The 25,738-nt window shown below is 43.9% G+C and overlaps 1 protein-coding gene across 8 annotated transcripts in view; it reads left to right on the top strand.

Moving 5' to 3' along the window:
• The window catches only part of TRRAP (transformation/transcription domain associated protein), a 158,008-nt gene that overhangs the window by 77,623 nt on the left and 54,647 nt on the right, over positions 1-25,738 (top strand). For all 8 annotated transcript variants that reach the window (XM_053365849.1, XM_053365848.1, XM_053365847.1 and 5 more), the window contains 11 exons: positions 1,893-2,014; positions 3,355-3,568; positions 6,111-6,290; positions 7,179-7,325; positions 7,592-7,711; positions 8,358-8,645; positions 9,979-10,116; positions 11,602-11,714; positions 13,401-13,536; positions 21,199-21,390; positions 23,939-24,134. In XM_053365849.1, the coding sequence (XP_053221824.1) occupies positions 1,893-2,014; positions 3,355-3,568; positions 6,111-6,290; positions 7,179-7,325; positions 7,592-7,711; positions 8,358-8,645; positions 9,979-10,116; positions 11,602-11,714; positions 13,401-13,536; positions 21,199-21,390; positions 23,939-24,134 (1,846 nt within the window). The remainder of the gene's footprint in view (positions 1-1,892; positions 2,015-3,354; positions 3,569-6,110; positions 6,291-7,178; positions 7,326-7,591; positions 7,712-8,357; positions 8,646-9,978; positions 10,117-11,601; positions 11,715-13,400; positions 13,537-21,198; positions 21,391-23,938; positions 24,135-25,738) is intronic.

Here is a 25,738-nt window from a genome sequence, read left to right as displayed (position 1 = left end):
TAACATTGCTCACATTCTCTTTCTTGTGTGTGCACAAGGGGAATTTTGTATCAAATATCACACCCGTTTTTGCGTGACTCCACAAGCAAAGCAGTTCTGAGATTTTGTGGCTGTCAAGGACGGCTCAAAGCCGATCCTGCTGTAGAATTCTCCCTGTAACGATTTGGCTGACGTTTTACATTAATCCTTCAGTTGATAAGTAGGCAAGAACATAGTTATCCACACATTTCGCAGTGTGTAAGCCCTGTGGTTTTTCACTCTTAAAAAAATTCAAACTCCCATAAAACCTCTAAATCTTGCTGTAGCTTTTGAACCATACTCTTTGCTGCTTTGTTCATATCCTTTGCTCTTTGCATTTTGGACTTAAATTGTAGTGGTTTTAATGCTTCACTCTTATTTATTGTATTACTTATTTTAATTTTTTTTTTTAAAAAAACCTGTTTTGTTGTGTGTTTCCCTTTAAACTTTTTGCTGCAGGGCAAAATGTAAATAAGTGTGAAAGCAGCGTTTTATGTAGTCTTAAGGTTTATCGACATAGTGCATGGCTGTTTGGCCGAAGTCATAGGTAAATTAGTGGTATACTCAGTGACGTCTTGACAGGAGAAGGGAATAAAGAACCAGCTAGGGTGAAGCAGAACAACGTTTTAGTCCACACAAGAGGAACCCCACTGCGCACTTAACCCTGCAGTACAGAGCCTCCAGTCTCCATCTCACGGAGTCAATCTAAGAGGATACAATAGTCAGTGGCATCAAAAGCCACAGAGAGATTGAAAAGATGGATAACTTTTAATTGCACTCATTGGATGTCAGGCATAGGTCAGCGATTTAAACAATAAAGCACCCAGTGTCCACAAAGTTAACCCGTTATTCAAAGAAACGAAACAGCTCAGTCATAGCGGTCACACAATCCTTCCCAGGAGGTCTTGCCCCTATGAAGCAGTTGCGAGGCCTGAAGGTCCCCACCTTCCCACTGCTCTCTAAGGCTCCTCTCTCGGTTCTCCTTCCCCAGCAGCCTATGGCTCCATCATTGAGTTTCTCGTTGCTCCACCCTCTTCAGTTCTTTCTGTGTTCTGGGAGACCAGAGGGGAGGGGAACTGGTCGCAGCAGGATGGGAAGACTTCCTGGCTTCTTCAGCACCCAGCCTCCACTCTGCCTCTTGCCTCTCCCGCCACCTTCTCTCCTTCTTCTGAGTCTGGACTTCTCTCTGCCACCGTCTCTTCCTGCTCCCTACACCCTGTTGCCTCTTCAGCTTCCAACACCTCCTCCCACTCTGCTCCCTCTGGCCACTCATCATCATCCCACCACCAATCCCCTGTCTCTGAGCCTTCTTCCCCGGGGGTTTCCCTGGCTGGTGCCTCCCGCCACTCACTCTGCATCCAGCTAGTTCATGACATTGGATTGCTGGTGGGTATCCCATAAGTTCCCACCTCCCATAATTTTCTTTTGCACTTCTGCAAAACCTGGGGTACCCTTGTGTTTGCTGGTCCCTGCCAGTTGAGTGTAAATAGTGCCGTTTTGGCTATGTAAGCAATGGTATGCACAGTCTGAATATCGGAAATAGGGAAGGGCTGTAGCTCAGCGGTAGAGCATCTACTTTGCATCTGAAATGTCCCAAATTCGACCCCCAGCATCTCCAGGTAAAGCTGGGGGAAACTGCCTGAAATCGTAGATAGCTGCTGCCAGTCAGGGTAGACAATACTGATCTGAATCAGTGTAAGGTAGCTTCCTATGTTTCTAAAGAGAGGAAAAGATGTAATTGCAACTATGTCTGCATGCTAGGACCAACACATGGAAATCACATATAGTCCATAGTGTTTTGAGGATGCCAGCGCTCCACAGTTTCAAAGGCAAAGTGAAAAACTAATTGCTGTCTTCTTTTTCTTTTCAAACAGACACCTACGCTCCGAGAGAAGTCCATTTTGCTAGTAAAAATGATGACCTACATTGAAAAACGTTTTCCAGAAGACCTTGAATTAAATGCCCAGTTTTTAGACCTTGTTAACTATGTCTATAGGTAATTATAGCAATTAATCAACTGGTTCAGCTTACTGGTTCATAATTTGGGCCATGTATGACCTTAATAACATACCATCAATCTCTTAAAGCTAATCTAGATGAGTTTTTAGGTGGCAGGGGCAGGCTAAAGTAACTATTCTTCAAAGTTTCATAAATTTTCCTTGTTCATACCTTCAAATCCTTGGTCAGTCTGCATTTTCTTTGCTAGGTGAAATCAATATATACCGTGGCACATGTTAAATGCACTAATCACGTGCCAAATTACACGGTGTTCCACAAATAATCAGGGATTGCAAGAGTTCAGAATTTTTTATTTTATAATAAAATATAATTAAATTGAGGGTTTTTTTTGCAATTTGTTAAATCCCAAACTCTTCCCTATAAAGCATGTGAACATACTTATTTATTATTGGATTTATATCCCACCTTTTCTTCAAGGAGCTCTAGATCCATTTACATGCAAAGCATATCCTCTACCAGCAAGCTATTGCCCACCCATATTCCTATATTCTTGTTTGTCCATGTGTATATTAAAGAAGCAAGACCTAGGAAGTTCTCCCTAGGGTGTGTCTTCACCTCTGAGAGCACAGTCTCTGTAGGTCAGAGCTTTCGAAACTGTTCATGTTGGTGACACACTTCTTAGACATGCGTCATTTTGCCACACAGTACTTCAGCTTTGCATCATTTCACGACACAGCAATTCAGTTCTACTAGCAAACCGGAGGTTAAGCTAACCCCTTTTCAGCTCCAAAAAGAGCGTTCGTGTGACACATCTACACGCTGCAGCTGACACACTAATGTGTTGCAACACATAGTTTGGAAAGCTCTGCTCTAGGTATTTGCAAGTTCTGCTGTGATTGACCCTGCAAGTGCTGAGTACAAACTTTCATATGTTTAAAAGGGCATTGGGTCATTCAGAGGCTTCTGAGCAGGTTCAGCTGAAAGTGCATAGAAATCCCTTTCAGATCTTTTTGCTCAGTGAGTTAAGTCCTGAGACAAGCCCTGACACTTCACCTGTGGGGACATAGGGGTGGACAGGGCTTAGCCCTGTACCGCTTTAAACCTTGCATGTTCAGGAGAATGGTTGAAGAAGGGTTTTGTCTACCTGCAGTGTTAGAAATAGGGCTGAGAAGTATTCTGGGATTCCCTCAGTGCCTTCCAATGTATGTCGGCAACACAGAAGCAAAGCGCACACTCCAGAAAAAGATGGATCCTCCTACCGTCTGATTTCCTTCTTGCAAACTCATCCAGTGATTCATGCCCCTCTACCTTTTGTCACAACACCCGCCCCTCTCTGCTTTGCAAGTTCTGTATTTTTAAATGCTGCTTTTTTCCTAGGGACGAAAACCTTTCGGGGAGCGAGCTTACTGCTAAACTTGAACCAGCCTTCCTTTCGGGACTCCGTTGTGCTCAGCCGCTCATCAGAGCCAAATTTTTCGAGGTTTTTGACAACTCCATGAAGCGCCGTGTCTATGAGCGCCTGCTTTATATCACCTGTTCTCAAAACTGGGAAGCCATGGGAAGCCACTTTTGGATCAAGCAGTGCATTGAGGTAGGAGTGTGTGTGATGTGAATGTTTGTAGCATGATAAATGCATGTGGTCTGCCTAACCTCTTGAATATCATTAGAATTAAATTTACACATTTTCAGTAGGAAATTATACATAGCCTACTAAGGTCCCAAAGTGATTTACAATCAAAGTAAAGAATACAGTAAAAACCACAAAATTATAATCAGAATTTACAATTATAGTATCAGTATCGTATCACTGGTGCTGCCCAAAGGCCTGGGAAAACAAAAACAAAAATGTATTTGCCTTGTGCTGAAACAGTGTTGTTGTTTTTTGTAATTCACTTCGATTTTTTTCTTGTAATCAAACCATACATAAATTTTATGAAAAGAAAAAATGAAAAAACAAATACATCCTATTTGCTTCCTATCCCTGAACTGCTAAGATTCTGTATGAACTTCAGTAAATGTTGATAAGTTGACGAATGTGCGTATGGCAGCACAAATGAATGCGGGCAGTCACCTGCTAGTCATTTGTCATTGTTCATGAGTGTAACCTGAAAATCTTTGAGATTATGTAGATGCACGTAGGATCGTCCTTGTTCTCTTGCGATAGTTGACAACCTCCACCTTTCGTATATTCACTGTAATATATGCATCTGTGTTGAACAATGAAGGATAAATCAAGTTAATAAGGCGAAAGCTCAGAAGCTAAGAGGAATACAAAGCACTTTCTGATTGAAGATGAAATAATGTGGATTCAATACATAACCTAAATGCTTGCTGTGTGAATACTAAACAATTACTTAAACACTAAACAAGAGAACTGAATGGGAAGCAATTACTTTAATGTAGCAAGCTACCCCCTACCCCTCAAAATAATTAGTGCTCATAACCGCAGGGGGGTTAGGCGGGGAATAGCCAGGCACGTAAAAGAATTACGTGTTTTAGCTTTTCATTCCAGCTGCTGTTCAGCTACTTTTTGGGGGGAAAGAAAAAAGAAGTATGATTGTGTTTTAGGTGCTAGAGAGAACTGATCTAGGCATCCTGACTATATCCTCCTTTCGTTGGTTCAGTCATTTTTATATTCTGCCCTTCCTCTCATAGGGAGCACAGGGTAGCTTACAATAAAAATAATCCAAGGACAATTTTAAAGAGGCCTTAACATCCCTTAAGGCCAGAGTTTTCCTTCTCCTAGAACCTCCTTAAACCTAGAATCTCCTTAAACCTCCGCTGCCTTGTGGGTATACTCATTGGTGAGAGAGGCTTTGAGACTAACCCCTGATAAATAATCTTTAATCTGCTGCCTTGTGGGACAACTCCGGGAAAAGTAAAGGCCAATGAATAAACCCTACACAGATCCAGAGTGGAATCCCTAACACAGTTGGACGGCGCCTTGTACGCCTCCTCCTGGCAACTCCTGCAGCCAAGCTGGTGCCAAATGTACTGTTCTGCTTCCCTTTGGACCACATCAGCAAGGATGAGAGAAGGGTCTTGTTGTCTGGGCAGCCCAGGGCTTCCCCATATACTAGCCTTCAGCCAGAAAGGCAGTCAAAACTGCTTTTTAATCGTGCCTTTGAGATGCCCTAGATATTTTGAGTTCCGTGTTACCGACTATTGCTTTCTACTGCCATCTTGTGCTCTTTTGTACTGATCTCCTTAAGGAGGAAGAACAGGATATAAATGATTTCAAACAACCAAAAATAAACAACTGCCTAAGCGAGTGAATTAAAAAATGGAAGCAGATGCTTCCAATCCCCTCCTCGCAGCTGCACCAGGGGAGGAGAGGGTCACAAACATCATTTTTAGCATTGCATCTGAACTAGTCCAGTAAGTTTCCCTGCTCCCCAGTGGAATCTGCTTCCAGGAGTAGGCAGGATTCATGCGACGAGTTCTGCTGATAGCAAGAACATAAGAGCCCTGCTCAAATCAGGCCAGCATTCTGTTCTCAAAGTGGCAAACTAGATACCTGTGGAATGCTTGCAAGCAGGACCTAAGTATAACAGCCCCCTCCCCACTTGTGATTCCCAGCAGATGTTATTCATTGACCTAATGCCTCCAGTAGCATAGCTTTGCCCTCCATGAATTTATCTAATAGTCTTTTAAAGCCATTCTGGTCAGTGGCCATTGTTCCCTCTAGTTCCATCCTTTAACTAATGCATTTTGTGATTTCCCTTTTTTTTGGTCCTAAATGTTCCCTAAACTCAAGTGGTCTAGCCAAGGAATGTGAAACTCCCCTCCTGGATATGGGTTGCCTAGACTGCCATGGAATGTCCTGGGAGAGGCAAACGCCTGATTGGTTCTTAGCCAGGACTTGCAAACATTGGGCCAGATGGGAAATGTAGTTCATCATTCCTGCAGATGTGTCACTAAACCGTGACTAAAGCCAACAAAGGAAAGGGAGACTTTGGCCCAGAGGGAATGGGAGGTTGCCTGTAGCTTAGTTCCAGTCATCTTGGCCATGAGAAGAGTTCTGCACAAGGGCGCTTACTTACAAGTGGTAATAAAATAAACATGCAGGAGTTCTTTGGTATGTTAGTCTCAAAAACCAAATAGTTTCATGACCGCTTTTAAAACATGTTTAGCTCTTGCTGGCTGTATGCGAAAGAAACACCACAATTGGGACCAGCTGCCAAGGTGCCATGCTGCCATCCATCACAAATGTCATCAACCTAGCTGACAGCCACGACCGGGCAGCATTTGCTATGGTGACCCACGTCAAGCAGGAGCCTCGCGAAAGAGAAAACAGTGAATCTAAGGAAGAGGTAACTCGGTTTTCATATTGCAATATGCCTTTTTTGCCTTCGTTTAAAAATATTCCATTTAACATGTGAGCCCGTCTCATTCCAAGTTTATTTTGCTCAGTACTGCTCAGACTGGCAGTCACTCTAATAGTCTTGGGCAGGAATCTTTTTTGAGCCCTGGTCATTTTCATTAGGGATTGAATCTGGAACCTTCTGCATGCAAAACAGGTTTTTTACCCTCTGAGCTATTACCCCCTCCCCTGAAGGAACAGCCCTTTCCCACCTAGAGCAAAAGTCATGACCCCATCAGCCCTACACCAATTCCTATCTACTCTGACTGACCTCTGCTCTCCAAGGTCTCAGGCAATTACTTTTCCCCCAGCCCTGGCACTCGAGATCCTTTTACCCAGAAATGACAATTGAACCGGGGGATCTACTGCTTATAAAGCCTCTGCTTATCACTTAGCTATGGGCATTCCCAAAATAAATGTCAAAATATTTATTTCAAAGAAAGGAGGGGGGCCTGTGCAGGAGGAGGAAAGGGAAGTTGGCTGTGGGTCAGCTGTGTAATTTTAGGTCTGTGGCTTTCCAAAAGTCATTGGATTCAAACCCTTATCAGTCCCAGCCAACATTGCCAGTGGATCGGGATGGTAGGAGCTGTTGTCCTGTAGCATCAGTTGGACCACAGGTTAGCCAGCCTTTCTCTAAACCATGATTTAAAATTTACATTCCTGCCCAAATTGCTCTCTTTGAAATTCACTTCAAAAGAGGTTTTGTCCTGCAGCATCATTGCTCAGCCAACACAGGTCTGAAGTCATGCATTTGTTCCACATGTTGAGATCTTTGCACTTTAGTGTCTCTTTATATCATCTCAGACCTCATGTCCTTTTTCTTTTTTCTTCTTTTTAGGATGTGGAGATAGACATTGAGTTGGCTCCAGGTGATCAGACTAGTACACCCAAAACCAAAGAGCTTTCTGAAAAGGACATTGGCAACCAGTTGCACATGCTAACCAACCGACATGATAAATTTCTCGACTCTCTTCGAGAAGTGAAGGTTCGTCCTTTGCTAGATGCCTTGGGTTGTTCCTTAGGAATGGCGGTGTATACCCATTTAAAATTAGTTAATAACCATGCATAGGATTACGTGGTGTTCGTCATAGTATTGCTGCAGCTGTTCCATAGCTGTGCTGCGGAATAAGACTATGAGGGATGAATTGCTGGTCTTTATGTATAGAGTCATGGCCTGTGGGGGGCGGGGAGCCAGGCGAAGGAAGCTCCTTCATCATTCAATATGCCTAACCGTATTGATTTTATTTCAAGACTGGAGCCCTGCTAAGTGCCTTTGTGCAGCTGTGCCATATTTCCACGCCCTTAGCTGAAAGGACCTGGATCCAGCTGTTCTCCAGATTGTGGAAAATCCTGTCGGATAGACAGCAACATGTGAGTGTGACTTTTTATTATTACAACAAAGCACATTTTGAGAAAAGGTGTGAAAAAAATCCGAAACATTTTTATAATACTATTTTTTTGTTGCCTCTCATGCTGTATATTGCAACTGCAGAAAGCATGTAAAACTTTGGAGGAATTAAGTGCAGTCGGTGAAAGAGAGACATTCAAACTTTCTTGGGAATAATATATTAGAGAAATCACTAGTTCAGCGTTTCCCAAACTTGGGTCTCCTGCTGTATTTGGACTATAACTCCCATCATTCCTAGCTAGCAGGACCAGTGGTCACAGATGATGCTTGCTGCATATTCGGGGAACCATTTCAAGCTGGCCAGGACTTGTATTTTATAAATGTAGGCAATTAAGAAAACTTCCTTCAGTAATAGTTGATGATCTCCAATTTTACTTGGTTTTGTTGTATATAGCAAACTGCTTGTTTTTTCCACAATACAGGCAGTATGTAAGCACTTTTATAAATAGTATTTCTGAGACTAGAAGTACACATTTCAGCATCTTTGCTATTTGAGATCATTGCATGAGAACTGTCCCAATATATTGATGTTTCTGTGTTGAAATGACTTGATTGCTTTAACACGAAGATTCAGCAGTTTTTCCTACCCTCCTATCTCTTCTCTCTCAGGCCCTTGCGGGAGAAATCAGCCCGTTCTTGTGTAGCGGGAGCCATCAAGTGCAGCGGGACTGCCAGCCTAGTGCACTGAACTGTTTCGTGGAGGCCATGTCTCAGTGTGTCCCTCCCATTCCAATCAGGCCCTGTGTGCTGAAGTACCTGGGTAAAACACACAACCTCTGGTTCCGTTCGACTCTGATGCTGGAGCACCAAGCCTTTGAGAAAGGACTGAGTCTCCAGATTAAGCCTAAGCACTGCACTGAGTTTTATGAGCAGGAAAGCATAACTCCTCCTCAACAGGTAGGGAGCAACGTTTGCAGAGTTCAAAAGCAATAGTAGTCAAATTTGCTATTTCTTTTAAATTTCACCGGTTTTCCTTACCTCAGGATCTGCAGCCCAGAGTGGCTTCAGATCTTGGCTAAGAGAAACCTTGGTTGCTTCAGCTGTGATTAAAGCTAACAGATTGTTTTACCTGTATTTGTGTGTTGGGAGGGAAGAATTTGTGTTAAGAAATGACTCTGGTGAGGAGAACCCTGTTCCCAAGCTTGGCTTTACAGTGGTACCTCGGGTTACTTATGTTTCAGGTTACACACTCCGCTAACCTAGAAATATTACCTCGGGTTAAGAACTTTGCTTCAGGATGAGAACAGAAATCGTGCTCCGGCAGCACGGCAGCAGCAAGAGGCCCCATTAGCTAAAGTGGTGCTTCAGGTTAAGAACAGTTTCAGGTTAAGAGCGGACCTCCGGAACGAATTAAGTAACCGTATTTTTCGCTCTATAACACGCACATAGTTTTTAGAGGAGGAAAATCCGTAGGCATGCCACCCGTAGGCATTCCCTCCATAACACGCACAGACATTTCCCCTTACTTTCTAGGAGGAAAAAAGTGAGTGTTATGGTGCAAAAAATATGGTACTTAACCTGAGGTACCACTGTATAAGTTTGTGAACCAAGGTTAGCAGTACGTCTTTCCCGGCCCTTGGTGGCTGAATTTTTCCTGCACACTCCGTTGTTCAAAGTTGAAACAGCTGATCTCACCCCCCCCCCAAAGCTTATTTTTCAGTATGTGCTTGAGCTTGGCAGGATGTGGGGGAGAGAGAAAGAGAGGGGCAGAGTAGGATGGCCATGCCCACCACTGTCATGTGACTTCTGGAAGTTTGGCCAAGGGTGTATGTATATGACCCACAAGGTAAAAACGCCCACCTCCCTTTGGTGTAAGCGATGGTTTTCTGTGGGAGTGCTGGCAGTCTTCTGTGAAGGTGGATCCTGGCCTGCCAGCCTCCAACATTTCCTCAACATGGCTCTCCCAACAAAGCTAGTTCCAGAACGGGACAGTAGCGTATCTTCAGTCAGCTGAGAAAATGTTCTTAGCTTTGATGGAATCAGGCACTCATCATATTGTGAACTGCAAAAGTATAGGCCTATTCCAGAAGTTCTTTTAACTGAGTAAGCCCAAGACACCAGAGTTGCCCGTGTTTGTTTGGCCAGCTGCCTGATTATTCCAGTTCCCGGCTCATAGCTTTATTGCAGAAAATGTCTGCTTCATAATGGGTCGGTCATAAACTTTGCGCCATAGCAGCAACATTTATTATATTGTTATTGTTGTTCTTTTTGCTTTTCCTCTCCCTCTAAGGAAATACTCGATTCTCTTGCGGAGCTGTACTGTCTATTACAAGAGGAGGACATGTGGGCTGGATTGTGGCAGAAACGCTGTAAATTTCCGGAGACGGCAACTGCTATTGCTTACGAGCAACATGGCTTCTTTGAGCAGGTAGTATATTAGATTAAAAATTGACCATATAAATATGGCAAGCACACAGAGTGCAGGTGCGTGATTGTACTGGAAGCATTATATAATGTCCCTGTATTGAAGAACGGGGGCTGCCGACAACCTTGATATAGCATGTCTTACAAGCGGAGCTACAGTCAGGCAGCGCATGAGCGAATTTAATTGAAGGGCTTTTTCACGCCTCTTCAGAAAAGCATTCCCCTGAACTTGACCTTTCTGATCTAATTGTTTTAGTTGTTCAACTTTTAATTGTTATGCTTTTTAACAGGCTTGCTTCAACACATGTTCCAATTGTAGATGTTTTTAACCTTTTGATGGAGTTTGTTTTATTGTATATTTTAAAGACATGTGGATATTTTATACTTGTAAACCACTTGGAAGCCCATTTTGTGCATGTAAGTGGTATAATCACTATGCTCTGTAGAGGGAAGTGAGGGGCAGAGGAGCTGACTGTAAACAACCTCTGCCTTGTGGGACATCTTCGGGAGAAGAAAAGGCTAAGGGGAAAACCTTACACAAATCCCGAGTGGAGTCCCCAAGGCACAAAAATGCACAGCTAAATGTAGTATGAGAGACATGATTGTCCTGGCTGTGACAAGCAAATAATAATAATAATAGATTACATTGATTCCCCACCCTTCTTCTCAAACACATTTGTGATCAAGCAATGCCATTAAAAGGGATGCGGGTGGCGCTGTGGGTTAAACCACAGAGCCTAGGGCTTGCCGATCAGAAGGTTGGCAGTTCGAATCCCCGTGACCGCGTGAGCTCCCGTTGCTTGGTCCCAGCTCCTGCCAACCTAGCAGTTCAAAAGCACGTCAAAGTGCAAGTAGATAAATAGGTACCGCTCTGGCGGGAAGGTAAACGGCGTTTCTGTGCGCTGCTCTGGTTCGCCAGAAGCGGCTTAGTCAAGCTGGCCACATGACCCGGAAGCTGTACGCCGGCTCCCTCGGCCAGTAAAGTGAGATGAGCGCTGCAACCCCAGAGTCGGCCACGACTGGACCTAACGGTCAGGGGTCCCTTTACCTTTACCTAATGCCGTTAAAAATAAAATGCAAATATATTTTAAGCGCAGGGGGTGGGGATCGCAATTAAAACAAATTCAGAAAGAGATGTCACCAAATCACGTGCTTGGATAGCCTGATGAAATAGAGGGGGTTTCAACAGGCATCTAAAACAGCAGTGCAGTGAAGGTACTTGCAATTAACGCAGATGGGTGATATGCACATTTCCCCCCCCCACCATATCCAGGAGCGAGGGCCATACATGCACATCAGTGGCACCAGTCCTCTGCTTGAGGAAAGAGAAGCTTTACTGAATGCAACTGTGGATCTTATTGACTACAGTCTGTTGCATAGCCTTAATTCTGGCTTTTCAGATCAGGAAACAGTGATGCAGCATCTGTTTGAGAGTGTGCCGCCTCCTGTAGGATCCCGTGAGGAAATAAGCTTCTTTAATTTCTTCTAGGCACAGGAAACCTATGAGAAAGCAATGGAGAAAGCGAAGAAAGAACATGAAAGAAGCAATGCTTCCCCTGCCATTTTCCCAGAGTATCAGCTCTGGGAGGACCATTGGATTCGGTATGTTAATTGAATTTGTTCTACTGCTCGGTTTTGATGTATCTTAAAAGATTTGATGTGAGGCTGAACATAAAATTCAGAAGAGGAATGGGCAAATTTAGTTGAATCTCCTGTTGTTTAACTGATGCCTCAAGCCCATCAGTGGCACCGTTTGCTATTGGCTGAACAAATCTCATCATACTTATTCCAGATCAAAACTGCTATACAGGAAAAAAACACCTTGCTTTTTTAAAAAAAACAACCTTTAATTTGCCATAGTTAAAGCCTCTTTTTAACCATGCATTTTAGCAAATGTTTTGGCAATAAAAACTAAAAAACAATTTGGAAGCTTAAAAATTCGGCCCAAAACCAGGAAAACCTGCCTGGGTTGTGTGTGCTCAGATGCGCAAGTATGGTTCAGCCAGGAACATCTGGGTACAACTACCGTATTTTTCCATCTATTAGGCAAGGTTTTTTGACTCAAAAATCATGTCAAAAAACTGGGGGCTTCGTATACACGGATAGTGGCATGTGAGGGGAGCTGGTTGGTGGCCCACACTCTAGGGAGCTTCCTGCCCACAGTGGCATGGGGGGAGTGGCTGCCCACTTTGCCAGCCCCCAACAATGGTCCTGCTGGAGTGATCGCTCGTGTGCAATTCCCCCTTTAAAAAGCTCAAAAACTTTGGGACATCTCCCCTCATTTTCTTTAAATTTAGTCCCGCAAAATAGGGGATGTCTTATACATGGGGGCATCTTATACACTGAAAAATATGGTACAGTGGTACCTCGAGTTACAAACGCCTCAGGTTACAAACACTTCAGGTTACAAACTCCGCTAACCTGGAAGAGTTACCTCGAGTTGAGAACTTTGCCCCAGGATGAGAACGGAAATCGTGTGCTGGTGGCACAGCGGCAGCAAGAGGCCCATTAGCGAAAGCACGCCTCTAGTTAAGAACAGTTTCAGGTTAAGAATGGATCTCCAGAACGAATTAAGTTCATAACTAGAGGTACCACTGTACTAGCTTTTTAAAAAGCTTTAGTAATTTGGACCAACAACACCATCACATCCATTTGTTGAGACTAGCTGGCCTAGCACGTGGAATCAGTAGCGATGCAGAGAAAGCTCCCTTGGAAAGCGTGGCTTTCAGAAGCCTGAATTTTGCTTCTAGGACCTCATCACTACATTTCCCCATGTAACTGGTGGCAGGCAGTGTGAACCACAACCACTCTCTCCTCCCCAGCACTATTTACCAAGCGATGGGCATTTCCAGTCAGCTTGGATTTAATTTTGGGGTTGCATTTGCCTTTTTGAAGAAATTTAAGGCACCAGTGCTACTCAGGAGGTAGGAGACTCCCTGATCCACTTAAACAAGTCTTGCTAATGGCACCGTCTGACTCAGGAATGTGAAAATCTGCTTCAAATCACCCTGATTTGCCTCATTGTTTGGGGTGCTCACAGAGCTGATGCATGCCCCTAGTATTTATAAATTTGGAGGGGCGTTCTTCCTTTGTAACGGTTGTATGCTTGACTTTGCATTTCGGTTGTGTTTTACATATTTATTGTAAGCTGCCCAGGGGAGTTTGTTTGGTTGGGCAGCATTTTAAGTGTCACAAATAAGTTCATAAAATAAACTCCCTCTATTAACTATTTGAAATGGGCAAAGGTACTCTTAACCAGTGAGCTCAACCTTGTGTTCCTTTTTCAAGGTGTTCCAAAGAGTTGAACCAGTGGGAAGCTCTGACAGAGTACGGCCAATCGAAGGGTCATATAAACCCCTACCTAGTCCTGGAATGTGCGTGGCGCATCTCCAACTGGACCGCCATGAAGGAGGCGCTGGTGCAGGTGGGTGTCCTTCACCTTTGTCCCAGAGGATCCGGTTTAATCCATGATTGTACAAAGAGCAACTGTTAGAAGGCGGACCTGCAGCTCCTATCAGTGGAAGCTGCACCCTATGGGGTGGTGGTGCGCTTCCTTGTGATGGAGTGAGCAGCCAGCGAAGCTCGTGCTCCGCATGCAGGTTTCCCAGATTTTTGTCCTAATTATTTCTTCAAGGGAAGAAGATGCTGATTGAGCATCTGCAAATGTAACACGGACAACTGGCTTCTGCTTCCAATCATTCTTGCCCTGTGTCTGGGGAGCTTTTTTAGCAGACGAGAGGAAAAGGGAGGCAAGTGAAGTGCGCAGGTATGCACACTGCAGTCCCCTGGTTCTCAAGAAACATCTGTCAGTAGGACAAGATGAAGAGTCAGGCTACTTTCCCTGGCTGCAGTGAAGACAAATACCTATGGAGGAGCTAGATGCATTCCTGCCTTCGCAATCTTGCTGCCTCCCAGCTCCATTCCAAGTACACTGGAGCTAAAAGTGAATACTGCTAAGAGTTTTTGTTGTTTAGTCGTCTCCGACTCTTCGTGACCCCATGGACCAGAGCACGCCAGGCACTCCTGTCTTCCACTGCCTCCCGCTGTTTGGTCAAACTCATGCTGGTAGCTTCGAGAACACTGTCCAACCATCTTGTCCTCTGTCGTCTCCTTCTCCTTGTGCCCTCCATCTTTCCCAACATCAGGGTCTTTTCCAGGGAGTCTTCTCTTCTCATGAGGTGGCCAAAGTATTGGAGCCTCAGCTTCAGTGAGCACCCAGGGCTGATTTCCTTCAGAAAGGATCGGTTTGATCTTCTTGCAGTCCATGGGACTCTCAAGAGTCTCCTCCAGCAGCATAATTCAAAAGCATCAATCCTTCGGCGATCAGCCTTCTTTATGGTCCAGCTCTCACTTCCATACATCACTACTGGGAAAACCATAGCTTTAACTATACGGACCTTTGTTGGCAAGGTGATGTCTCTGCTAAGAGCCAGTGTGGTGTAGTGGTTAAGAGCGGTAATCTCGTAATCTGGGGAACCGGGTTCGTGTCTCCGTTCCTCCTCATGCAGCTGCTGGGTGACCTTGGGCCAGTCACACTTCTTTGAAGTCTCTTAGCCCCACTCACCTCACAGAGTGTTTGTTGTGGGGGAGGAAGGGAAAGGAGAATGTTAGCCGCTTTGAGACTCCTTAAAGGGAGTGAAAGGCGGGATATCAAATCCAAACTCCTCCTCCTCCTCCTCCTCTTCTTCTTCTTCTTCTTCTTCTTCTTCGAGTTATGGGCAGCCTATTTAGTTTGGGATGGCTCTTTGCCTTACTTTTGTGTTTGAGCCTCCTCAGACCAGGTGACCTCCGGCAAATACCTTCTCTTCCCTGTTTATGCTCTTAGTCACAGCAAACCAGTGAGGACTATTTATTCCCTTCCTTGGATGATTGTGCTCCTCTTCGTTCTTTGTTAAAACAGGGATGGCGAACCTGTGGCCTTCAAGATGGTATTGGACTGCAGCTCCCTTAACCTCAGCCAACGTCACCAGGGATAATGGGAGTTGGTCACGGGTTCCCCATCTCTGATGTCAAAACCTAAATAGAAAACTACAAGTTATGAGCTTGTTCTGATGTAAAGGGTTTTTTTATTATCATTTACCTGTGGTTGAGCAGTTTAGAGTGGGCTTTGAGATCACTTCCCCACCCCCTTCAGGAACACCAATTCCCCTAGTAAGTAGCTACATTAGCATTTATGTTAATTGATTTAACCAGGGTTCCTGCTTATGCAATAATCTGAAATAGTCTCGCATTGTGATTTCAGATACCAGGTTACAGGTCCGGTTGAGGCTTCTGTACATCAATATCGCCCTTGGCCTCAGGTAGCAAAATGTCTTGGGCTGGTGCTAGTTCACTTGGTACCCTGGTTAGCTCTAAAGTCACTGCTGATGCGCCTGATAACTTAGGCACAATGGAGAAATGCATGTTTCAGGAAGGTGACAATGGTGGGAAGGAGCATGTGGTTTGTCAGCCAGTGTCCTATAGGAGTAGCTGCCAAAATATCCACATGTAAGTAATACTGAGAAGAGAGCAGAATCATTGTCTCTTTCATGACAGGGCATGGTTCTTTCAATAGTTCTGAGCTTTCATTTGTTTCATTTTGGCTCCAGAATTTGTGCAATAAGCTAAGTGCATCATGGTCGGATGTACTTCTCCTCCTCCTGAGTCTCTCTGTTTACTTTCTTAAAGCCAGCATTGGGAACAAAGGCATAAAACACTCCTGATGGCTAATTGAGATGTATTTCAGTTTGGGTGGCATAATTTCAAATAAAAAATGCTTTAGTGATAGATCATCCACTGCTTTATTCAAAGGCAAGATGCCCTGCGTTAGTCCTTAATGGCACTGCCTTGCAGAACTTGCACGGCATAGCTCAGCAACCGAAAGGACAAGAAATCAATAAAACATGTTTTGAGGCTTTAGTTAGCAAATGGCAGAAGTGGAATGGCTCAGACTGCTCATCATTCAAAGTTCTTAGTCAAAATAATTGCAGCCTGGGCCTCTAGCAATTAATATTGCAGCTGGGCATGTTAAAATAGTACAGGTGATGCACCTGTGTTTTTTAGTTTAAAATCATGCCTTAACATTTTTTCTGTTAATGAGTTTATTTTTCATTTTAATTCAGAGGGGTAAAAATAAACATACTATGGATGCAACAGAAGACATGTGAGAAAAACTGCAGTTAGGAAGAATGGTTCCAATACTGTGCTTGACTCTTAGTTGAGCCTGTGTTTCACTGGCCCCAATTCAAATTTTATGGTTAAACCATGTCTTGTTCATTGGCATTGTGCCTTGAGCTTGTGTGCTACCTTCCTCATTTTCTGTTTTGCAATAAATATAGTTTGTTGGGATGTCCAAATCAGGCAAACTGTGATGATGAACAGGCTGGTACAGACATAATACGTAAGCCATGGTTCTTGCTAATCATACTTCAGACTCCAAAGCATGGTTTATGTTCCTGATGCACAGGCAAATTATAGTTTGTATGATTTCCCTCTGCCTCTTCCTTCCCTGAAAGTCCCTAGATGCTAAACCATGGTTCATCAGATTGCCTTAGTTTAGGCATCAGAGCAGAGCATGACTTGATTTTACACCTGAATTACATCGCAGCCTTGGGATTTCTTCTTAATAAGTCAAGGTGCAGAATAGGTTAAATGCCTAAATGTATTTTGAGCTGCAATTTTGTCTCCTCTATTGGAGTAAAGAGAGTTGGAGGATGTAGTTGTTCTAATGTAGTAGCTGAAAAACAACAGTTTTCAAATAGGTGAGCTTTGCCCTTTATGACACACCATGTAGTTACCGTATTTTTCGTCCCATAAGACGCTCCGTCCCATAGGACACACCTAATTTTTTTTGGGGGGGGGAAATAAAGGATTTCCCCCCCTTTATTTCCCCCCCAAAACCAGATCGGGGAACAGCGGGATGGCGGCGCTGCGCCTCCCTGCTGTCCCCCAAGCTTGTGGGAACTCCCGCAGGGCTCCCCATGCTGCGGATGTCTGCCTGGCGCGCAGGGCGCTCTGCTTCAGGGCATCCCGTGCGCCGGGCGGCAGGCTGCTATCCGCAGCGTGGGGAGCCCCGCGGGAACTCCCGCAGGACTCCCCAGACTGCGGATGTCTGCCCGGCGCGCGGGGCGCTCTGCTTCAGGGCGCCCCGCGTGCTGGGCATCAGGCTGCTATCCGCAGCCTAGGGAGTCCTGCGGGCTCCCCAGGCTTCCTGATAGCTTCCTGAAGCCTGGAGAGCGAGAGGGGTCGGTGCGCACCCACCCCTCTCGCTCTCCAAGCTTCAGCGAAAGCCTGTATTCGCCCCATAGGACGTACACAGATTTCCCCTTCATTTTTGGAGGGGAAAAAGTGCGTCCTATAGGGTGAAAAATACAGTACATCCCGTCTCCTTTGCCATCTCTACTGAGCAATGTGGATTTGTATTCTGATCATCCTTGTCCTTTCATAGGAACCACTTGAGAATATATGAGCTAGAACCACATACGTGTGTGTGTGTGTGTGTGTTGTGTACCTGATGAGTTAGTCCTTCATAAAACCGGGGCTGCTGTAGAGCATTCAAAATCTAGTAGATTGCTTCAGGGCGCTCTGTTTTTCATGTCTAAAATATCTTGAGTGTGTGTTCGGGTTGAGTGAAATTCATGCTGTATTAAACATTTATAAAGCTAAGTGGCTGCAAAGAAGGGAGGACTGGTTTCAATATATAGCTCCTTCTTGTCTCACTGGTAAATCCGTAATTCAGGCATGTGGGGGGATATTTAAGAACTTTTCTACCTTGATGCGATTTATTTCTTTAAAGAAATAAAAAAAGGCTCAGTGAAGCTTACTCAAGTATCATACACATAGTAACTTGTCTCTGATTGAAGCTTTCCCAAGAATCACAGCATGAATCCCAGTGAAGTTCATATTTAAGTCAAACGACAGCTCCTTGCTCAGAATTCTGTGTTCTGCCTTAATCTGGTGTGCTTGCATAAGCTTTCAGTTCTTTGCTGGGTTTTAATGCAAAGCTACGGGGTGTGTGTAACTAGGAAGGTTAGTGGTTACAGCATGAGGAAAGAGATGAGCTGTGTGTGAACACTCCTAGACGGGAGCTTGCAAATGTAGCGAGAGACCAGTCAAAATCTAACCTGAATATGAACTGTAGACCAGCTGTATTCTGCAGCATTGTACCCTTTGAGCTTCCCAACCACATCACCATCATATTTTTTTATTTATACTCTGCCCATCTGGCTGGGTTTCCCCAGCCACTCTGGGCAGCTCCCAACAGAACAATAAAAACACGATAAAAGATCAAACATTAAAAACTTCCCTAAATAGGGCTGCTTTCAGATATCTTCTAAAAGTCAGATAATTGTTTATTTCCTTGATATCTGATGGAAGGACGTTCCACAGGGCAGGCACCACTACCAAGAAGGCCCTCAGCCTGGTTCCTTGTAACCTCACTTCTCACAGTGAGGAAACCACCAGAAGGCCCTCGGAGCTGGACTTAAATGTCCGGGCTGAATGATGGGGGGAGACGCTCCTTCAGGTATACTGGGCCAAGGCTGTTTAGGGCTTTAAAGGTCAGCACTAACACTTTGAATTCTCCTCAGAAATGTACTGGAAGCCAATGTAGGTCTTTCAGGACTGGTCTCGGCAGCCACTCCCAGTCGCCAGTTTAGCTTCCTCATTCTGGATTAGTTGCAGTTTCCAGGTCACCTTCGAAGGTAGCCCCATGTAGAGCGCATTGCAGTAGTCTAAGCGGGAGATAACCAGAGCATGCACCACTCTGACGAGACAGTACGCAAGCAGGTAGGGTCTCAGCCTGCGTACCAGATGGAGCTGGTAGACCGCTGCCCTGGACACAGAATTGACCTGTGCCTCCATGGACAGCTGTGAGTCCAAAATGGCGTAGTTGCATTGTATCTTGGAGTGGTGGGTGCTGGAGTTGCCACATGACCTCAGCACTATAGTTCATCATCCTCCCAGCCTGCCACACGCTGCCATTTCTGATGGTTTATGCTTCTTGACATGTGTGGGAGCAGGCAAAGGCTAGAGTTTACCCTGAGATGGAAATGCAGTAAATAAACAAATTCAAGGGCTATGTAGAGTGAATCTGTTCCTTTCAAATCAATAGCAACATTTTCATGGAATTTGAGATTTGGATTATCTGGAGACATCAGCACTAGGGTGGATGCTAGTGGAAAATCTGACTCTGTGGGGCATCCCCATGCCCAGGAAAGCCATGTTGCTTCCTGTGAAATATTAGCAAGAAGCTTTGCTCTCAGTGTCCAAGTGCTTCTATATATTGTTTCATAACTGTGGATTATGTTTGAGGTAAAGGTCCAGAATACTCTGTACTTTTAGCATTGGTTAAGGCCCTGAAGGACAATCTGGGAAATATATACAGACACAGACACACATAATATCGAGGAATTTAGCATAGGAATGAAACGGGCTATGTATTATCTCACTCAGCTGTGAAATAGGGAGTTGAAATAAACATGTCTTTATAAAGATTGCTTCCAGGATGAAGGAGGCCTTTTATCTTTGAAGGGGTGTCCACAACTTGAGTGCAGCCATAGGAAACATAAAGTTTTATGCATTATTAAGAAAGGAGGTCTGGCGCTCTGAGTACAGATACCTGCTGCAGTCCTCTCTCCTGAAAACTCTACTTTACTCAGCTGTTGGGTATTCACTTTCAAATCCCTGTTGGTTTAAAGTTTTAACAGAACCACAGTCCCATTCATGGAAGCCCAATCCCTTCAATAATTATGGAATCATTTCATAATAATGATCATCATCATATTTTGGTGCTGTTTCCACGTCCCCCCTCCCCCTGCAGCTGTGCAATACTGAATAGATTGCAGGGTAGAATTGAAGCCTTGAATTGCAGCCAAGTGAATTGATCATGTCTGACAGCTTCGCGTTGTGAAGGCTTGCAGGCTGAATCGACGTGACAGCCACCAGCAACTGCGGACATGCCATAGCTGGAGCTTGGATTGAAAGAGAGATTTTCAGTAATGAGGCCTATACTAATGAACTAAAGAGAAAATAAGTGAAGCTGTAAATTGAGCTGCTCTGGATTTATTTTTTTTAAGCCAGAAAACATGTTTTTCATAAATACAAGGATGTTGAGGCCTAATTGCCTCCATGCTGCTTCTACATTTATGCTTACTGTCCACTTACCACTGGAGGTAAATGGCGCTGGTGTTGCTTAATGCGACAATTTTGAGCCACCTATATAAACTCAGTGCAAAGAACTGGAGATCTTGACCATGGAAAACTGTGTTAAGTTCTATAACAAGTGTGTCTCTGGACCTCAAATTGAGACTCATACAAGCAAAAATAATATTTAGAACGTACTGGACTCCATTATGCTGGTCATTGACAAATTTAACAATACTTGGAATTCATTTTTATAAATGCCGTATTAGGTTACGGTCTGGTTAACCGCAGTAATAACTTTTTGTAATGTCTACAAGTTTTTTTGTTTGGTTTTGTTTTCTGTATGGGTGCTATTTCTTCTTCTTTGCATCTTATCTTACTCTGTGCACTTGTAATTATGTACTTTTTATCTTTCAGTAAAGAATATAAAATAAGAAACTCCCACCTGCTCCCACCAACATGGTAAATCATCGGGCATGATGGGAGCAATGTAGTATGGAGGGCCACAGGTTTCCCTCCCTTATTTTAATGTCCACCAATTTTTTAAGCTAAGACACATTTTGTTTTAATGCATGTGTGTCTGCCAACAGACCTTGGTTTGTTTGGAGCTCACCGAGTCAGGCCATGAAACCATAAGTTGATAACTAGTTTGCAGTCACAGTTTTCTAAATGTGGTTAACTGTTACGAATCTTGCAAACTATTGTCAAGCAACAGTTTGGACCCCTGCATCACAAGGGCAGCATCATGGAGACAGGTGTGAACTTAGGAACTTGAATCCTGGGCAGATGGAAAACGAAAGTGGGCGAGCAATTTTGCAAACCGTGGTGTGAGTTTTTAACCACGGTTAGCAGAAAGCACGGTTTTGCGTTGTGTCTGAAAACCCAGCCGCTCTTTTTTTTTTTTTTTTTTTTTGCAGTGTTTTCGCCTACAAAAAGCATTGTAATGTCTTGTTTTGCCCCCAAGGTGGAGTTGAGTTGCCCCAAAGAGATGGCATGGAAAGTCAATATGTATCGTGGATACCTGGCAATCTGCCATCCCGAGGAACAACAGCTCAACTACATAGAGCGTCTGGTTGAAATGGCCAGTGGCCTGGCTATCCGGGAATGGCGAAGACTTCCTCAGGTGGTTTCACACGTTCACACGCCCCTTCTTCAGGTGAGCCAGAGATTGCTGTGAGTTGTCAGACCCTCCTTTTGGGTGGGGGGGGTATTGTTTTGCTGATTTGTTTTTAATCATAGGCTTGTTTTTATCCTGTATTTTATTCTGCAAACTGCCCTGAGAACTTATGATGAAGTATATAAAACTAGTAAGTAAATCTAGGACTCTCCTAAGCACAGAGAACTTTTTTGTCGTTGCCGCAAGAGGTGCTTCTGAGAAAGCTGGTCTTTAAAATCAACAGGCAGGCTCTCTACGGAAGTTTGTTCCTAGGTTTCCTGTAAGGAACCGTGCAAAGAGCAAGGTGTATACACACGCATGCACACTCATCTTGATATGCCATGCCTGTTTTTACCCCCATGGCACTCAGCGAACAAAAAATATTGCAGGACATGTTATTCTATTTGTTTATTAGTTCTGTTACCTGTCCTTTACTGTAGGGCCCCAGGGTGGGTTGCAGCAATAAAATATACAATGATTAAACAATTGCAATCATAAAAGAAGCAAAGTTTTGAAACAGTTCCATACATAAAACCATTTAAAATAACCTCACGAATGCAATACAATATCTATCTATATAAATAGTTCAAATAGAGATGCAGACTGGGATAATACTGGAGGTTGTCTATGCATCCTTGCATCCCTTTTGTGGCATTTTCTGCCTTTCTGTTTTAATGACTTGATAACAAACTTCAGCCTTTCCACATATTAAGATGAGAGCATGTCTGAAAGAGTTAAGATGAATAATAGGCAAAGTGCTGCATCGACCTCTTTCAGTAAGTAGGAGCTACCATTTCAGTTTGCCACACGCGCACGGCTGTAAGAATTAATAGTGATAAATACATTCTCAACACTTCCGTGCGCATTGCGTGGCGTGTCGAAAACCTTCGTATACATTCTCATTGTCAAATTGCTAAAATAGGCAGTGAATGACAAAGTTGCCAGCATGGCAATGAAGCTACTCAGCAGTAATTACTTTTTCCTGCATCAGATAGTGAGTGATTAAATACCTGCTAGAAAATTAAATTTGCATGATGAATGGGAGTAGGATGAAGGTTAAGCTATTGTGAGCGCTGAAATTCTGGTGATTGTGTGTGTGTGTGCCTATGTGTTTGCAGGTGCTGGTGGTGTTTCTCTCCTTAATTTATTTTGTGTGTGTACGTGTAGACAGATTTTTTTGGGGGGTGGGAGGCAGTTATCTTAGTTGATTAATAGCTAAGACAAGTGTTCATCTCTCAAGAAGCTGCTTTGTAAATGGTTACATCTCTACGAAGGATTTGAATTCCAGTAAAGTTTATAGGCCTGCCCAGAGCTTATCTAACTCTGTGCCACTTTTTGGTGGCTGTCAAAGTGCTGCTGCATTGCATTTGTCCTGCATAAGGTGAGTACATATTGGATTTGCAGAATATGTTTGAAGGAAGGGCTGTTTGAAGTAAGCCAGAGTGGGGTGACTAGGTGTCGCCAACCCTTTTGGATCCATAGGTACATTTGAAAACTTGAGAGTGTGCTATGGGCACCATTATAACGGGTTGATTCTCTTACCCCTCCCCAGTCACACAGAAAAAGTTTATGCACTCCTCTCCATCCTCTTTTCCAAGGCTTCTGCATAAGTCATATCCAGTAGAATTTAAAAGGGCCCTCTTGGATTTGCATGATTTCACACACACACACACACACACACACACACACACCTCAAATAACCCCTAAAACAAATTAAAGTTTACAGTGGCAGACTGAAAAATTAAAAAAATATGTATCAGATGCTTACTAGCACCACAGAAACATTGATCTAAGGCAGCTGGAGGGCACCACGTCCGCTGCCTGTATCCCAGGCTGTCCTATTTTACACATGCTATTGCATCTAGTGCATCTGTAAGCTCTCACCCATTTGTAAGCTGAGTTGTCCCAGAGTAGAGAGGAACAGTGCTCAGTCTAGAAGCCAAGAACCCGGTTCTGAGTCCCTGTGATGGTCAGTTTAGCTTCCTGGCCTTTGCAGTACTATTTCCTGGAGAAAATAAAATAATTTAATCAGCTTTTTCTTAGCTATGAACAAAACTTTCATAGACCCGCTATTTTACTCTTCTCCAAAGCAATTCAGAGACATGTCACCGTCTGTATAATGCCATATGGCCAGTGAGTGGCACTTCAAAAACAGCATGTTATATGCCGTTGGAGACAACAGCTGTTTGGTGTTGGTGTTGGGTTAGCAAGACCCCTGCCATGATCTTAAAGCAGTTTTTCTGTCCCAGGGAATGTGTGTTGTTTTGCATTAATGGTTATTCATGGCCCTGTTTGTTTACTTAGAAGAGGGTGGATAATGAACCTTGATAATCTGATCAACAGCATTAAAAGAAATCAACCAACTATATTGTGACGTTGATTTCAACATTCTTCATTGTAATGTGCAAATGGTCTTCAGTGGGCAAAACAAATCACTCAGCTGTTGGTGCTGCATGTGGTTAAGACAGTCCCCCTCCCTTTTCACCCCCTTCCTGATGAGGAACCAATGACACATGTGCTATAACTTTTACAACCTTCATCTTCCTAGGCAGCACAGCAAATAATTGAACTTCAGGAAGCAGCTCAAATAAATGCAGGGTTACAGCCGGCCAATCTTGGGAGGAATAACAGCCTGCATGACATGAAGACAGTTGTGAAAACTTGGAGGAACAGGTTGCCAATTGTGTCGGACGACTTGTCCCACTGGAGCAGCATTTTCATGTGGAGGCAACATCATTACCAAGGTAAAAACACCCCAGTCCCATTATATCCTATTTCGGGGAAGATACCCTCCCCTTTCCACCCCTCGCATAAAAGGTTTGAATTTTTGGCTTTCAAAAACACATAAGGAATTTAAAAAAAAATTTCCTTCCAGTAGCACCTTAAAGACCAACTAACTTAAGGTGCTACTGGAAGGAAAATTTTTTTTTGTTTTGACTATGGCAGACCAACACGGCTACCTATCTGTAAACATAAGGAATTGTGATCTAATTCTTGGTTGGCAAGGTGATTTTATTATTCCAGCCTTTTAGAAAACTATTTCTTTAAACTGTTGCATCTGAGACCTGTTCCTGGGACAGAAATAAAATGCAAAAAATTGAGGGTGAGTTTAAATTTCCATTTTCATAAGCAGGTCTGGGGAGAAAAATCTCCAGGCACCAAAACAGTTGATGCTGGTTGATTTAAACTTCAGGCTCTTTATAAGGCTGGGGCTTAGGTGTATGGAATGTTTTTCCACCCCGTTGATGAGGCACAATCATGTATATTTGACAATGTGCATTAATCTGGGCATTGAAGCATTCAGAGCCAAGACTGGGTAGGTGGGTGAGTGAGTTCATATGTATTTTTATCCAGCTTTTTAATCAAAATATTTTCTGAGCAGCTTACCAATAGATCAAGTCGCATAGTACAATACAGACAACAACAAAACTCAATAAAAACAACAAGACAAAGCAAGTGGAACTAGCATAGCACAGGCCAGCAAGATAAGGAAAGCCTGGGTACATAAAACGATAGTCACCTGGTGACTGAAAGCTGATGGATTTGGTGCCAGGCACATTTCCACTGTTGCAGGACATCTGAAAAAGTCATTTTCCTGGTATTTAATTGCTGGTGGCTAGGAGCACCCAAAGAAGGGTCTAGAATAATTAAGATAATCTGTCAAGTTTGCATGGGAAGACAGGTCCTTCAGATGCCCAGTTCCCAAGCAGCATGAGGTTTTACATGCTTAAAACCAGCACCTGGGATTGTGTTCAGAAGTTGCCCAGGATCAGTAACATAGCTGCTGTTTTGGGACCAGCTTAACTTTCTGAGTAGCATTTAGATGTCTGACTCTGGCGGGAGGAAAGGAATACATTAGCCGCTCTTGCTGTGATACGAGTCACTTCAAAACATGAAGGATTGGATCACTGGTGCCGGGAGAAAGCAACTGCTTGTGGAACTCATGCTGTGTTAATAGGTTTAGTGAGATACAAACAAGCCAAATCTCCTCCCAGGCTGACAAGTCCCACCCCCTCCTATGATGTGACTGAGAGGAGGTGTTTCAAAGCTTCTGCTTTCGTTTAAACAGGCCCATGTCAGAAATTTCCAGCTGTGGGGAAGGGGGAGCATGTGAGCCTTGGAGGAACCTGGGTTCATTCATGTCCTTCCAGGCATGTCCAAACTTGAGAGCCAGTGTGGTGTAGTGGTTAAGAGCGGTAGTCTCGTAATCTGGGGAACCGGGTTCGCGTCTCCGCTCCTCCACATGCAGCTGCTGGGTGACCTTGGGCTCGTCACACTTCTTTGAAGTCTCTCAGCCCCACTCACCTCACAGAGTGTTTGTTGTGGGGGAGGAAGGGAAAGGAGAATG

Source organism: Podarcis raffonei, chromosome 14, assembly GCF_027172205.1.
Source record: "Podarcis raffonei isolate rPodRaf1 chromosome 14, rPodRaf1.pri, whole genome shotgun sequence".
NCBI classification, from domain to species: Eukaryota; Metazoa; Chordata; class Lepidosauria; order Squamata; family Lacertidae; genus Podarcis; species Podarcis raffonei.
The sequence above is the reverse complement of the archived record's forward strand: the minus strand, read 5'-3'. Positions and strand labels throughout refer to the sequence as shown.